At 41.1% G+C, this 16,685-nt stretch overlaps 1 protein-coding gene across 6 annotated transcripts in view; it reads right to left on the minus strand.

The window, feature by feature from the left end:
- Window positions 1-16,685, minus strand: part of LOC121531645 (anoctamin-1) — a 92,036-nt gene that overhangs the window by 51,170 nt on the left and 24,181 nt on the right. For all 6 annotated transcript variants that reach the window (XM_041836994.2, XM_041836996.2, XM_041836993.2 and 3 more), the window contains 7 exons: window positions 9,876-10,223; window positions 5,830-5,928; window positions 4,075-4,226; window positions 2,069-2,123; window positions 1,846-1,897; window positions 1,369-1,424; window positions 984-1,025 (listed from right to left, as the gene is read on the minus strand). In XM_041836994.2, the coding sequence (XP_041692928.1) occupies window positions 984-1,025; window positions 1,369-1,424; window positions 1,846-1,897; window positions 2,069-2,123; window positions 4,075-4,226; window positions 5,830-5,928; window positions 9,876-10,223 (804 nt within the window). The remainder of the gene's footprint in view (window positions 1-983; window positions 1,026-1,368; window positions 1,425-1,845; window positions 1,898-2,068; window positions 2,124-4,074; window positions 4,227-5,829; window positions 5,929-9,875; window positions 10,224-16,685) is intronic.

The following is a 16,685-nucleotide window of genomic DNA, read 5'->3' on the forward strand; positions in this document are numbered from 1 at the left end:
TCTGTTAACATCAGTGTGGTCTGTTAACATCAGTGTGGTCTGTTTACATCAGTGTAGTCTGTTAACATGAGTGTGGTCTGTTAACATCAGTGTAATCTAACATCAGCGTCATCTGTTAACATCAGTGTGGTCTGTTAACATCAGTGTGGTCTGTTAACATCAGTGTGGTCTGTTAACATCAGTGTTGTCTGTTAACATCAGTGTGGTCTGTTAACATCAGTGTGGTCTGTTAACATCAGTGTGGTCTGTTAACATCAGTGTGGTCTGTTAATATCAGTGTGGTCTGTTAACATCAGTGTAATCTGTTAACATCAGTGTAGTCTGTTAACATCAGTGTGATATGTTAACATCAGTGTGGTCTGTTAACATCAGTGTGGTCTGTTAACATAAGTGTAATCTGTTAACATCAGTGTGGTCTGTTAACATCAGTGTGGTCTGTTAACATCAGTGTGGTCTGTTAACATCAGTGTAGTCTAACATCAGTGTGGTCTGTTAACATCAGTGTGGTCTGTTAACATCAGTGTGGTCTGTTAACATGTCACGCCCTGACTCAGAGGACGCTTATATGTTGAGTCAGGGTGTGTATATTCCTTGTTGTGATTTTCTATGTTGTATTTTCAATGTTTAGATCTAGTATGTCTATTTCTATGTTGGCCGGTGTGGTTCCCAATCAGAGGCAGCTCTCGCTTGTTGTCTCTGATTGGGGACCATACTTAGGCAGCCTATGGGCACTATTGAGTTGTGAGATCTTGTTCCGTGTAAGGTATGTTGTTTGTGTCTACCTTGGATTTCACGTTTTGTTTTGTTTATTGTTTTGTCGAGTGTTTATTAAGTTTAAATAAACATGTATGCATATCACGCTGTGGTCTGTTAACATCAGTGTAGTCTAACATCAGTGTAGTCTGTTAACATCAGTGTAGTCTAACATCAGTGTAGTCTCCTTAGGAATAAATAAGTTCAATGCCCATATTCATGTCACTCACCTTCCTATCATTGGGCTCCACGTTTTCACCATCCACATCTCCCTGCAAAACAAATAAAACAGAGATCTTGTGATTTGTCCAGATTAGTTTTCAACATGCCTACTCAATGTGACTCGTCATGACCTATTCGACTGGACTCAACGATGCCTATTAAAACGTCTACTAATCATATACAGTCAAGTTGGCAGTTAACTGTATTGTATAGTCAGCACTCAGCAGTGGAATTGACTCCCATGTCTCATATGTTGTCAAACAGAAGTATGTGTGGTGTCCAGGGGGTTGGGAATAACACAAGACAGCAAAAATATACATTTCTGATGCAAATTGTTCAATAAAGATGTATTTTATTGTAAACACAATTACGCAGATTGCAATGAGTACTCACATCATGTAGTGGATAAGCATCAGTGTATACTCCACTCCCTAGCAGGCTGGTGAGCCCTAGAGGCAGAGACATGGGGAAGTTGTACCGTGTTTTAAATCCAAATGAAATACCTAGTAATTCTGTTGGTCTTTAGTCACTGCTTTTGGCACATCAAAGTACATCAACTTATGGTTGGTACCAGTGGTACTAGCGTCAACCCAGAGGTACCATTTTAAAAGTCTAAAGGTACATTTGAGAATCTGAGTTTAGGCTACGTGACTATTCCTGTGTTACTGTAACATTTCACACAAACAAGCACACATTTTACAGGCATATAGGTTATAAAATACAGACACACTAAAACACACACTGCATACCGTTCCACAGTCTAGTTGCAAGACACATCCTGCATGTAGTGCATAAGGCTTAAGCTACACAGAAGGGAAAAGCCCTCTTGGACACTGAGTATATAAAACAAAGCAGACTCTTATAACTTACCCATACTATACTTAGCCTTTGTGCATTTTGTACGTTTCAATACTTCAAAAACCTGATAAGGGAAGAATAAGAAAACATTTGAACAAATCGTACATACAGAACAGTACATTCCTATTACGGTTCCCATGAATAAACTGAGATGATCTACTGTGACTAATGGTTGCAATGATAGCAGTCTACAGTCTACTGTCATGGGGGATTTGGATGACACAATGACACTTACTATTGAAGCTCTTGTTTTACTGTCAAAGAAGGAGTCTCTGTCTGATAAATCGAACCTGTTATGAAGAAACACACACTCACACACACACAGACACGGAGAGAGAGAGAGAGAGAGTGAGTGAGCATAGCCTTGCTACTAAGAAAGGCCGCCATAGGCAGACCTGGCTCTCAAGAGAAGACAGGCTATGTGCACACTGCCCACACAATGAGGTGGAAACTGAGCTGTACTTCCTAACTTCCTGCCAAATGTATGACCATATTAGAGACACATATTTCCCTCATATTACACAGACCCACAAAGAATTCTAAAACAAATCCAATTTTGATAAACTCCCATATCTACTGGGTGAAATACAACAGTGTGCAATCACAGCAGCAAGATTTGTGACCTGTTGCCACAAGAAAAGCACAACCAGTGAAGAACAAACACCATTGTAAATACAACCTATATTTATGTTTATTTATTTTCCTTCTTGTACTTTACCTATTTGCACATCATTACAACACTGTATATAGACATAATATGACATTTGAAATGTCTTTATTCTTTTGGAACTTTTGTGAGTGTAATGTTTACTGTTCATATTTGTATTGTTTAATTAATTTTTGTTTATCATCTATTTCACTTGCTTTGGCAATGTAAACATATGTTTCCCATGCCAATAAAGCCCCTTAAATTGAATTGAAATTGAATTGATAGAGTGAGAGAGAGAGAGAGAGAGAGAGAGAGAGAGAGAGAGAGAGAGAGAGAGAGAGAGAGAGAGAGAGAGAGAGAGAGAGAGAGACGGTAGCATTAACTGGGTACATAAGGGCAGGCTGTCTTTGCAGCCATCTAACCACATTATAAACAGACACTCTTTGTTAGTGAAGTATCAGCATACAATAAACACCTTCCTGCTTAACACACAGAGGTGTAATGAAACCCATTATAGAGAGGATGTCAGTGGTTAGGCAGCCCGGACAAAGCCTGGTCCCAGATCAGTTCCTGCTGGTCACTGTGGAGTTGGCAAGACAGCACAAACAGATCTGGGACAAAAGGCTAACCCGCCCAGAGACCAGAGGGCCTAAAGGTCTTTAAAGGTCTTACAGACCTGTCATAGATAACCCATGGGGGATTGTTATGGTAAGCATAGTTACAGCAGACCAGATTAATAGATAGCAGGGATGGAATACCATAGCCTCCAGTGTTAGGCCAATAGCTCAGAATAGACAGCCATCCAATCTCTACACCAAATAAACCAACAAAACAAATTGTTGCAGAAATAACCCTGTTTATAGCTCATGCCCTTACAGATACGTTGTTTGAGTAAGATTCAAAGCTGATAGGCCCTTTCTTTTTTAACATTAAACACAACATCAACATCATGATTATTTGACTTCTGCTTCTGGGCTCGATCATGCAGTGTGAGCTGGTATGTTTGTCTTTCCCGGTAAGTCTCTGCAGGAAGCTTTACGCGATTACGGGTTCAGCTCGGCCCTCTGTATTTCCAGGAAATGGTTTACATCCCCTAAACTGTTTCACAGTTATTATTGATGTTCTGTCGTTGTACAAGCCGTCAGACCCTCAAACCTTCAGCTATTGTTCTGTTCTGTCTTCAGTGGGTGTCAATGGGTATGCCACATCCTATACCGTACGCCACTACAGTTGTCAATTAGATTTTGTGCATTAAATGCCCCTAAACAAAGATGGATAGGAGCAGGAATGGAATTTTAGAGACCATTTTTGTATATGTAATTGGAAGACATACTGTATATAGTCATGTATACAAGCCTTCAGAATTACGTATATGCCTTCAGCTATTTTTCTTGCCTGTCCTCAATGTGTGCCAACAGGCATATGCCACCACATGCCATGCCGTATGCCACTAGACATATACATTTAAAGTGCATTAAATGTCCTTGATTCCAAGATGGATTGGAGCAGAAATTGAAGTCCATATGTCACCGTACATGTATACAGTCTATACAGTCCTGTATACCCTATATTATCATACAGTATTTACTCACAAGTGTTGTTTTTCTCTGGAGAACATGTAGGAGAGATGCTTAACGTTTTGTGTCCTGTTATCCTCCACGTTGGGATGGAGTGGTTCTGTCGCTTTGTTTACCAATGTGTTGATCTTCGCCCCAACACCCGTACTCTGCTTCACTTCATATACCTACAATATATAGATATACCTTCAGTTCATATCCCTACAATATATAGATATACCTTCAGTTCATATACCTACAATATATAGATATACCTTCAGTTCATATACCTACAATATATAGATATACCTTCAGTTCATATACCTACAATATATAGATATACCTTCAGTTCGTATATCTACAATATAAAGATGTACTTTCAGTTCATATACCTACAATATATAGATATACACTACATGACTAAAAGTATGTGGACACCTGCTTGTCGAACATCTTATTCCAAAATCATGGGCATAAATATGGAGTTGGTCCCCCCCCTTGCTGCTATAACAGCCTCCACTCTTCTGAGAAGGCTTTCCACTAGATGTTGGAACATTGCTGCAGGGACTTGATTCCATTCAGCCACAAGAGCATTAATGAGGTCGGGCACTGATGTTGGGCGATTAGGCCTGGCTCGCAGTCGGCGTTCCAATTCATGCCAAAGGTGTTCAATGGGGTTGAGGTCAGGGCTCCGTGCAGGCCAGTGAAGTTCTTCCGCACCGATCTCGACAAACCATTTCTGTATGGACCTCGCTTTGTGCACGGGGGCATTGTCATGCTGAAACAGGAAAGGGCCTTCCCTAAACTGTTGCCACAAAGTAGGAAGCACAGAATCATCTAGAATGTAATTGTATGCTGAAGCGTTAAGATTTCCCTTCACTGGAACTAAGGGACCTAGCCCGAACCATGAAAAACAGCCCCAGACCATTATCCCACCTCCACCAAACTTTACAGTTGGCACTATGCATTCGGGCAGGTAGCATTCTCCTGGCATCCACCAAACCCAGATTCGTCCGTCGGACTGCCAGATGGTGAAGAGTGATTCATCACTCCAGAGAACGCGTTTCCACTGCTCCAGAGTTCAATGGCAGCAAGCTTTACACCACTCCAGCCAATGCTTGGCATTGCGCATGGTGATCTTAGGCTTGTGTGCGGCTGCTTAGCCATGGAAACCCATTTCATGAAACTCCCGACGAATAGTTATTGTGCTGATGTTGCTTCCAGCACTCGCGGTTCCTTTCTGTGAGCTGGTGTGGCCTACCACTTCGCGGCTGAGCCGTTGTTGCTCCTAGATGTTTGACTGGGGCAGCTCTAGCAGGGCAGAACTTTGACGAACTGACTTGTTGGAAAGGTGGCATCCTATGACGGTGCCACGTTGAAAGTCACTGAGCTCTTCAGTAAGGCCATTCTACTGCCAATGTTTGTCTATGGAGATTGCATGGCTTTGTGCTCGATTTTATACACCTGTCAGCAACGGGTGTGGCTGAAATAGCCGAATCCACTAATTTGAAGGGGTGTCCTCATACTTTTGTATATATAGTGTACCTACAATATATAGATATATATATTCAGGTCTTATACATACAGTACTGGAAAACCACCAGGAGGTTAACCAGAGCACAAACAGGTCAGAGAGAATGAGAATGGCTAGCATTAGGTCTGTGTCTGAAAAGGTTACTAGCTGTCAAAACCCTGCTTCCTACGTCCTTGTTTCCTCTGGTTCCTTGCCTCCCTCTCAAAGCTCCTTGGAGAAGCTAGTAAGCTTTACACGTCATTCGACAGTTAACTTACTTTTTTCGTGGGCATCTTGAGTTTCATAAACTCTGCCTCTCGACAGAGCACATGCCATGGAGCATGAATCTTCACAAAGCCCACACCTGGAGTTTTAGTCTGAAATAAACACAGAACAGATTAATTTCATAAAATAAACTTTCATAAAATGGAAGTTTAAGGTTTGTTACAAATATGTCCCTTTCTATGCTAGACCAACAACAGTACATGACATGAAGGCATAAACATTAGAGGTATGTATAAAGGCAACAAACTGAAAGAATGAAAGAAATGCATGCGTTTATCTCGTCATTAAGGAAAGCAATACATTCATCTGGATGACAGTTGGGTAAACAATGGAGTCTCTCCAAACAAATCCCTCTTCTATAGTCAGTTCAATCAAAACAATGTCTGGGAACTGAAGGCTACTTATGGCACAGAGACAAAGAGACACCATGGGAAATCATGAGAGAAATCTGCTACCGTTCTATAGAAACACATCCTCATCAATACAAACAAGTCTCTTGATAATGTAAATATTTGAATCTAGGACAATGACAAAAGAAAGTTCAAACTAGTACCAACACAAATATTATTTCACAATACTGTATGTGCGTTGAACAACATCAACACAGGAGGGATTCACTGTGAAGGTTTTGATGCTGCTGTCACCCAGTTACCCAGTTATGACCCCCAGGATATCATGGTTAGTTAGTTTGTTTGTTTACATGGAATCAGTGGTTACTGAGATGCTCATTCCCCCACTGAGATGGTATAGCACAGAACATCTGTTCCAATGTGCAGCTCCTCCTGTGAGAAGACAAGCATCACTAGCAGGGGATGGCCTCTAACTTTTATCTCAAATTCTAAACAACCAACTGTTACAGGCTTTCTCAGTTTATATTGTCTCCAATAGAGCTAAGACAAGCATCATTAGTAACAGGGGACGCAGAATCTTAAACAAAACACAGTCTCTAACTTTGATCTCCCTGGAACAACCGACTGTCTTAACAGCCTTTGTCACTATCTCTCATCTTCAATATCTCCTTCAATATAGAGCCTCTGTGTGTCTCTTTCAGAGCCAGCATCATGTTTGTTTTTGATACAGATCATCAGTCTTTGCATAACATCTTATCAAAGTACCTCGGACTTGACATGCCTCTGTACTGTGTACTGTATGTCAAGCGACAAATGTCACCATGTCTGAAACATTAGAGGAGTGACATTTTCAACAGCTCAAGACGTGGCGGCGTCAGTGGTATCTATAGGCTGAATCAGTTTGAGTACTCAGAGCAGCATTTAATCAGAAGTGATTTAGGAATGCGACAGCGTTTGTGAGACTGGATCATGTATCCTGTTCCCACCATCACATTGTAAAACACACAGACCACTCATGGACACAGTTAGAGGTTTTGATAGAGCCAGTCTTGGATTAAAATGTGGTTGTGTAACCAGCTCAGCTGGTAGAGCACGGCGCTTGTAACGCCAAGGTAGTGGGTTCGATCCCCGGGACCACCCATACACAAAAAAAATGTATGCACGCATGACTGTAAGTCGCTTTGGATAAAAGCGTCTGCTAAATGGCATATTATTATTATTATTATTATTATAAAGGTATGTGGTGGAGCAACCGTGTGTGCAGGTCCTACTTCATTTGTACTAGTTTTCTTTGGCCCAACACACCTTAATAACAAGTGATGCTGCAACAAGTATTGAATGTAGGCCTGCAGATCTAAAAGACATCCAGTCAACTATAATGTAGTCTCGCACTGTCAGACATGACATTGCATTCTTGTTTGAGAATCAGAGACAACTAGAATGTTATAGAAACATAGGTCAAGATTAGTTAATATGGGTTTCCTAGCGAAAGTTCCCATGAATCCCATCATTGTTTGAATCCCAAACATTCACACTCCTCCACATCCCATCACCACCTCTGCTTCCTTCCTTCCCACTTCAGTCCCATCCCAGTGTCCCTCCCTCTATTAGATACAGATGTGAATTAGTCCCACTAAGTGTCCTCTATAGACAGATTAGTATAGCCAACAGCACTTTAATGATCTATAATACTTAGGGCGGCTGTTTTAATCAACTAACTCCACAAAGGACGGGCGATGACAATAAATTATAAAATACCTAAACATTACTCCCCTCTCTACTAAAATCATAAGACAGAGATTATTCTCTATATTTCCCCCCCACGGTGAACAGTCTGACACAATAACCACAAGGGAAACACTTTGTTAATAGAATGGTGGCTTGAATGAAATTTGGGGACAAAGTGGAAATTATAACCAGTGATTTATAACACAGTGGGTGTTGGCACCCAGAACCAAATCTTGCGTGTACCCTGTCTGTCACAAAGTCCCCAAAAACACTTGACATATGTCTCTCTTTCTCATACATTCATTGAAAACATGCCTTTTGTATGTGTGAGATTGTGTGAGAGTGTGCGCTGCTTGCCTGGTGCTGTGTGTGTGTGTGTGTGTGTGTGTGTGTGTGTGTGTGCGGCGCGTGTGTGTGTGCGCGCGCACGTGTGTGTGTGTGTGTATGTGCATGGTGTGATCCTTCCACAGAGCCATCCATGCCCTGCCCTGTCTGTCCCTGTCTGGGTAAAGAGAGCCACCATGGCAGCTGTCATCTTGCCATCCTCAGCACTTGGACTGACTTAGTCTCATATTACTGGACTTCACCCTCATGACATCCTCAGGTCCTGTCTATGACAGATTACTGTTGGTCAACGCACCACAAGACTACCACTAGAACTACACAGGGGTTTCCCTTTTTCATTCACTCTCATGACATCTAATCCAACAAGTTGATTCAATGGCTGCCCAACTTTTCTTCACGAGAGATTCATCTTTTGATCCTGATTAGTGATTTTGAATTCTAAATGCATAGGCTTTGAATAAGAAAAATAAAGCATAACACTGCTATTACTTATGTAATGTTTAAAGGGGCAGTGCAGTTAAAAACTAGATTTTCCTATTTGTTTATGATATTTTCACACTATGAGGTCGAAATGACACTCTGTAATTGTGAACATTTGGATGATGCCCTTTTTGTGTAAGAGCTGTTTGAAAAAAAAATCCTGGAATTCCAGCCTGTTCAGGTGGGATGGAGTTTTTGGGCCAGATCATGACATTACAATCTGATCTGATTATTGTAACCAATGACCAGTCATCTTCTATTTTCATTTGCATATGTATCTTCCTACTTTGAAGGGGTAAGCAGGGTAGGCTCTGAGTCAAAACCAGTCAAAACTCAACTGGTTTTGCCTCGGAACCCAAATTGGACCAGGTTGTCTCAGTTGTAACCCAATATTCGCATCATAAAACAAACAAAAAAGCCAACTGGAAAGCTTATTTTATGCTATAGTGATAGTAAATGTGCAATTTATATGACAAGGGAACAACATTTCCACCTTCTCCATTGTCAATAATCCATTTTGCCCATATTCTTGATGAAGAATGTTAGTAAGCCTACTGGTTTGAGACCACAAAATCAACCAAATCCGCTAATTAATTAAAAAGACTCAATTGAAGCCTATCATGGCATTTTCAAGGAAACCCCAAAATTGTGAGGTGTGAGAAACACAACCCTCTTCAGATAACAGACTAATGATGCGGTTGGTTCTGTAATGCAGTTTCAAAATAAATCCAACAAACAAACCAATGACAGTAGCCAGGCAGATTAAAAGGTTACCCTGGTTACCCCGGTTACCCTGGTTACCCATCCCCCTGCTGCTAGCCCTCTATAGGCCAGTTTCTGCTGGTGCTGTACCAAAGTACAATGTATCTTTTGTGTACTGTTATTGGTGGGGGCTCCAGGCAAACTGGCTGACGTAAGCCCAAAGACAAAAATACCCCTGATCCACCAGCCAGCTGGAAAACAAAGACTGTAGAGGTGCAGCGATGTTGTGTTGTGTGGAATGCTCTCCCCTCTCTGCACTAAGCTAACGCACAGCTAACGCTAGCTAACGCTAGATCTGGCTGGATATTGCTGATAATATTGAGTGGGTTTGGTCAAAAAGAACAGAACAGAGAAGCCGTAGACAAGCAACTCACATCCTCATCCTTCTCCAGCTCCAGGCCCATATCCCTGAGGTTACCCTCAAACTCCTCCCGGCGGAGGCGCTTGTCGTCCTCGTGGTAGTCCATGCTGTGGTCTTGGGAGGCCACCTCCGGGTCACCTCTGGGCTGAGGGGGTGGCGCACGTCCAAGCCTGGCCGTCCCACGGCGGAGGCTCCGCGTGAAGGCATTGTCAGTGAAGCGGGAGGATTGTCGGTTGGAGCGGGAGCTGCTGGGCTTTTTGATGTGGTAGGTGAGGATGTAGTCAACCCGCCTCTCTCCGTCCTGGAAGTACAGACCGTGCTGGCATCCTGTGTTCTCCTCAGGTGTCAGGCAGTTCAGGAGCTGAGGAGAGAGGGGAGGGCTGTGCATTAGAGAGGGCTGCTTGGGCTAGCTGCCTAGCTGAATCATGTGCATGTGTGTATGTGTGTGTGCTGTGCAGCTTTTGCCATTCGTCGTGAGAGGCACTGCAGGGTTAATGAGTCAGTCAGTCTACAGGGGTCAAGGTGGGATAGTCCCCTAGTCCCAATGGGGCTCCTGAGGAATTGAGTTCCCCTTGGCGAAGTGATCACTCTCAGTGACTTTGAACCCGAATGCTGATTCGCAATGCAAGCAGTATTGATAATTATTTGGTCAACTATTTATTTAAAAACATGTATTTTACATTTTTATATCCAACAAAAGGCTTGTGTTGCTACTCTGTATGTGTACAAACGATTAACCAAATATTCCTGGTGCTATATTTTATGATAAATCATTCATTTATATGAATAGTGTCTATAGAGCTGGATTCTCTGGTCCTTAAAACCAGCGATCAAGTGCGTAATCTTGGTGTTCTGATAGACTCAGACCTCACATTTAACAGTCATATCAAAGCGGTCACCAAAACAGCATTCTATCATCTAAAAAATATAGCCAGAATCAAAGGCTTGGTGTCCCAAAAAGATCAAGAGAAGCTCATCCATGCTTTTATCTCTAGTAGGGTTGAATACTATAATGGCCTCTTAACAGGACTCCCGAAAAAGACTGTAAAAAAGCTGCAACTCATTCAGAATGCAGCTGCTAGAATGTTAACCAGGACCAAGAGAACGGAGCACATCACTCCGGTTCTTAAATCTTTACATTGGCTTCCAGTCAGTTACAGAATTGATTTCAAAGTGGTGCTTTTAGTTTATAAATCTTTGAATGGTTTAGGACCCGAGTACATGTCTGATATGTTTGAAGAATATAAACCGAGCAGGGCTCTTAGATCCATGAACACAGGTCAGCTAGTAGAGCCCAGAGCCCAAACTAAACATGGAGAAGCTGCGTTTAGCACTGATGCTGTACACAACTGGAATAAACTACCAGAAGATCTTAGATGTGCCCCAAACGTATCCATTTTTAAATCCAGGTTAAAAACACTTCTCTTTTCACGTGCCTACGACTGAGCACTTAAACTTAATCACACTGTTTAGCCTTATAGCTTCCTATGTTTTTATCCCATTTTTAATTTTTAATCTTTATATGTTTTTTTTATTGTATTTTTATTATTATTATTATGTTTTCATTATTTTTGCTAAACATCTTTGTAAAGCTAATTTGAATTGCTTCGATGTATGAATTGTGCTATATAAATAAACTTGCTTGCTTCCTATAGGTATAATGTTATAATCTATTATTGTAAAAAAAAATCTATAGGCTTTGCTGAACATATATCACAACAGAGAAGGTGGAAATACAGTTTATAATCATACAAATCATAGAACAAATGGAGAATAAAATATCGAAAAAATAAATTTAGGATTTTGACAATAATGTAATATGCCTGATTTCTCATCTACTGTATCCCTGCAAACCAGAAAAGATTAAACCATTGAGAGAAAGCTGTTCTTCACAAAGAATTGCAACCTTATACTGTGGCCTGTTTAAAAGAAGGCGTCTTATATGGCCATTATAACATTTAGATTTGTTTATATGAATAATCAAAATTCCTGTGATTTTTTGTATCTCTTTCTAAGTTTGCTATATTCACTTGGATATGTGTGTCATGATTATAACAAAATGTATGACATATTCATGGTTGATCCGGTTTCAGTTGGATATTTACAGTATATGGCAAGTTTTCAGAGGGATATAACATATGCTGAAATCCAAGCTTGTTTGACCATTCATGTTTGAATGACCAACACTCTTTGCTTATTCCTGACCTGGTGGTCTAATATTGTAGCAATAGTCGGTATTATCATTAGATACATCCAACAGTCTCATCTCTGGAACATCATCTACGAAATGACAGAAAAAAATAATTTGATCTCATGTGTTGTAGGCTGATGAAGAACTGCACATAATGCTATGTGCCACTATCAACATATAGTATTATTTACCCAAATGGCAGTTACATGGAGAACTGTCAAAGCCTTCCTGAGCTACAGTAGCTTATTTCAGGTAAGAGTGCCAAAATGATTGATGATTGTTTGTGTGTGTGCTGACATGCGGGCATTTCTTGTGTTTGGGTGAGCACAGCTGACTAACTGTGATCTTTAGCGGTCTGGGTTGGTCTTATGACTTATCAGTTGTAATAATATTGTCCAATATTCCTGCAGACTATTTTGATAGCACTGACTGACCCAACTGGTTTTCTATTTTTAATCACAATATGTAAGAAGTGGATTGTGGCCCGCCCCACATTAATACAATCACTTAATACAATGACCTAATTTGACAATTCCACCCAATTCCATACTCTACCTCACATTATGTAAATCTAAGACACTGTTCCATTTGTACCACTGACTGGGATGATTTTAGGAGGCACTCACTACTAATGTGGGTTATGTGAGGTTATGGGGAGAGTGGAGTAAGTTAAGACATGTTTTACATTCAGCATCACTCCGTCAAGGGAAATATAGTATTCTTTCTAACAAAGACATCTACAGTGGGGAAAACAAGTATTTAGTCAGCCACCAATTGTGCAAGTTCTCCCACTTAAAAAGATGAGAGAGGCCTGTAATTTTCATCATAGGTACACGTCAAATTGAGAAAAACTAATCCAGAAAATCACATTGTAGGATTTTTAATTAATTTATTTGCAAATTATGGTGGAAAATAAGTATTTGGTCACCTACAAACAAGAGAGCAAGATTTCTGGCTCTCACAGACCTGTAACTTCTTCTTTAAGAGGCTCCTCTGTCCTCCACTCGTTACCTGTATTAATGGCACCTGTTCGAACTTGTTATCAGTATAAAAGACACCTGTCCACAACCTCAAACAGTCACACTCCAAACTCCACTATGGCCAAGACCAAAGAGCTGTCAAAGGACACCAGAAACAAAATTGTAGACCTGCACCAGGCTGGGAAGACTGAATCTGCAATAGGTAAGCAGCTTGGTTTGAAGAAATCAACTGTGGGAGCAATTTTTAGGAAATGGAAGACATACAAGACCACTGATAATCTCCCTCGATCTGGGGCTCCACACAAGATCTCACCCCGTGGGGTCAAAATGATCACAAGAACGGTGAGCAAAAATCCCAGAACCACACGGGGGGACCTAGTGAATAACCTGCAGAAAGCTGGGACCAAAGTTACAAAGCCTACCATCAGTAACACACTACGCCGCCAGAGACTCAAATCCTGCAGTGCCAGACGTGTCCCCCTACTTAAGCCAGTACATGTCCAGGCCCGTCTGAAGTTTGCTAGAGTGCATTTGGATGATCCAGAAGAGGATTGGGAGAATGTCATATGGTCAGATGAAACCAAAATAGAACTTTTTGGTAAAAACTCAACTCGTCGTGTTTGGAGGACAAAGAATGCTGAGTTGCATCCAAAGAACACCATACCTACTGTGAAGCATGGGGGTGGAAACATCATGCTTTGGGGCAGTTTTTCTGCAAAGGGACCAGGACAACTGATCCGTGTAAAGGAAAGAATGAATGGGGCCATGTATCGTGAGATTTTGAGTGAAAACCTCCTTCCATCAGCAAGGGCATTGAAGATGAAACGTGGCTGGGTCTTTCAGCATGACAATGATCCCAAACACACCGCCCGGGCAACGAAGGAGTGGCTTCGTAAGAAGCATTTCAAGGTCCTGGAGTGGCCTAGCCAGTCTCCAGATCTCAACCCCATAGAAAATCTTTGGAGGGAGTTGAAAGTCCGTGTTGCCCAGCGACAGCCCCAAAACATCAATGCTCAAGAGGAGATCTACATGGAGGAATGGGCCAAAATACCAGCAACAGTGTGTGAAAACCTTGTGAAGACTTACAGAAAACGTTTGACCTGTGTCATTGCCAACAAAGGGTATATAACAAAGTATTGAGAAACTTTTGTTATTGACCAAATACTTATTTTCCACCATAATTTGCAAATAAATTCATTACAAATCCTACAATGTGATTTTCTGGATTTTTTTCTTCTCATTTTGTCTGTCATAGTTGACGTGTACCTATGATGAAAATTACAGGCCTCTCTCATCTTTTTAAGTGGGAGAACTTGCACAATTGGTGGCTGACTAAATACTTTTTTTCCCCACTGTACATACACTGAGAGTAGAAAATATTAGGAACACCTTCCTCAAGTTGAGTTGCACCCCCTTTTGCCCTCAGAACAGCCTCAATTCGTCGGGGCATGGACTCCACAAGGTGTCGAAAGCATTCCACAGGGATGCTGGCCCATGTTGACTCCAATGCCTCCCACTGTTTCAAGTTGGCTGGATGTCTTTTAGGTGGTGGACCATTCTTGATACACACGGAAACTACTGAGCATGAAAAACCCAGCAGTGTTGCAGTTCTTGACACACTCAAACCGGTGTGCCTGGCACCTACTACCATACCCCGTTCAAAGGCACTTTAATATTTTGTCTTGCCCATTCACCCTCTGAATGGTACACATACACAATCCATGTCTCAATTGTCTCAAGGCTTAAAAATCCTTCTTTAACCTGTCTCCTCCCCTTCATCTACACTGATTGAAGTGGATTTAACAAGTGACATCAATAAGGTATCATAGCTTTCACCTGGATTCACCTGGTCAGTCTATGTCATGGACAGAGCAGGTGTTCCTAATGTTTTGTACACTCAGTGTATATTTAAGGATGTTGTGTATCCATGGAAATAATCAGAATTCATGTAAACTTTATAGTTTTGAAAACATAGCTGTCCAAAAAAAGTGGTCTCTTGGCAGAACATACCCCGGGTATGGGGTAAGTTGAGCCACAGGACAGGGAAAGTTAAGCTGCCTTCACATTTCTGTACTGCATGAAATATTACCACTAACTTTTTAAAACCATGTCTATCTTTATTTCCCAAACACAATTCAAGACAATCACAATCGCTTTTTTGTCTTTTAATAATTTTAAGCATCTTTTAACAGAGGCTTAACACCCAACAAACACTTGTACTTTTTAAAACACTTTTAACATAGGCCAGGCCCTGTTGTTACCTCATACCCCAGAGATAACGCCTTGCATTATGCCTGGGAAGAAAACACTTCAATTTGCTCAACTTGACATTGGCTCAACCATTGGCTCAACTTACCCAAAGGCACACATTTTGACTATATTAGCCCACACAGCTACAACGATACACATTCATGCTAGGTTTAGGACCTCATATTGAAGGTTATAGAGACTCCAGCGGAAGTATAGAACAATCTTAAAATTGTCTACTTTGGTTTAGATACAAGCATCATGAAACCTCTAACACAATACATTCATTTGACTTGGTGAAAATCATTTTTTTGGACCTAACTTGCTTACAACTCAGCAAAATTGGATGTAGTCTATCACAGTGCCATCCGTTTTGTCACCAAAGCCCCATATACTGCCCACCATTGTGACCTGTACGCTCTCGTTGGCTGGCCCTCACTACATATTCGTCGCCAAACCCACTGGCTCCAGGTCATCTATAAATCACTTCTAGGCAAATCCGCACCTTATCTTAGCTCATTGGTCACCATAGCAACACCCACCCGTAGTATGCGTTCCAGCAGGTATATCTCACTGGTCATCCCCAAAGCCAACACCTCCTTTGGTCGCCATTCCTTCCAGTTCTCTGCTGCCAATGACTGGAACGAACTGCAAAAATCTCTGAAGCTGGAGACACTTTACTCCCTCACTATTTTTAAGCATCAGTTGTCAGAGCAGCTTTCCGATCACTGCACCTGTACACAGCCCATCTGTAATTAGCCCACCCAACTACCTCATCCCCATATTGTTATTTACATTGTTATTTATTTTGCTCATTTGCACCCCAGTATCTCTATTTGCACATCATCTTCTGCACATATATCACTCCAGTGTTAATACTAAATTATAATTGTAATTATTTTGCACTATGGCCTATTTATTGCCTTACCTCCATAACTTACTACATTTGCACACACTGTATATAGATTTTCTATTGTGTTTTTGACTGTACATTTTGTTTATTCCATATGTAACTCTGTGTTGTTGTTGTTTTTACCGCACTGCTTTGCGTTATCTTGGCCAGGTCCCAGTTGTAAATGAGAACTTGTTCTCAACTGGCTTACCTGGTTAAATAAAGGTTAAATAAAATAAATAAATAAAAAACCACCTTTTTCATGTGGATCTTCCTTCACATACAGTACTTAATGAAATGATGACCTCTACCTAAATATTTGGTAAAATAATAGATTTTGTGTATGGTTTCCTAGAAACAAGCGGGGCTCAACTTAAATTACCCCACTCTCCTCTATCGCTGCTTTTATTATCAATTAGTTAAGTTCTCTGTGGCAGCTAGCTAGCCGGAAGTGGGGTGGGGCCGCACGTCATAAATTAGTTTGTTACCTACAGTATATGTTTTCAACATGCA

Source organism: Coregonus clupeaformis, chromosome 19, assembly GCF_020615455.1.
Source record: "Coregonus clupeaformis isolate EN_2021a chromosome 19, ASM2061545v1, whole genome shotgun sequence".
NCBI lineage: Eukaryota > Metazoa > Chordata > Actinopteri > Salmoniformes > Salmonidae > Coregonus > Coregonus clupeaformis.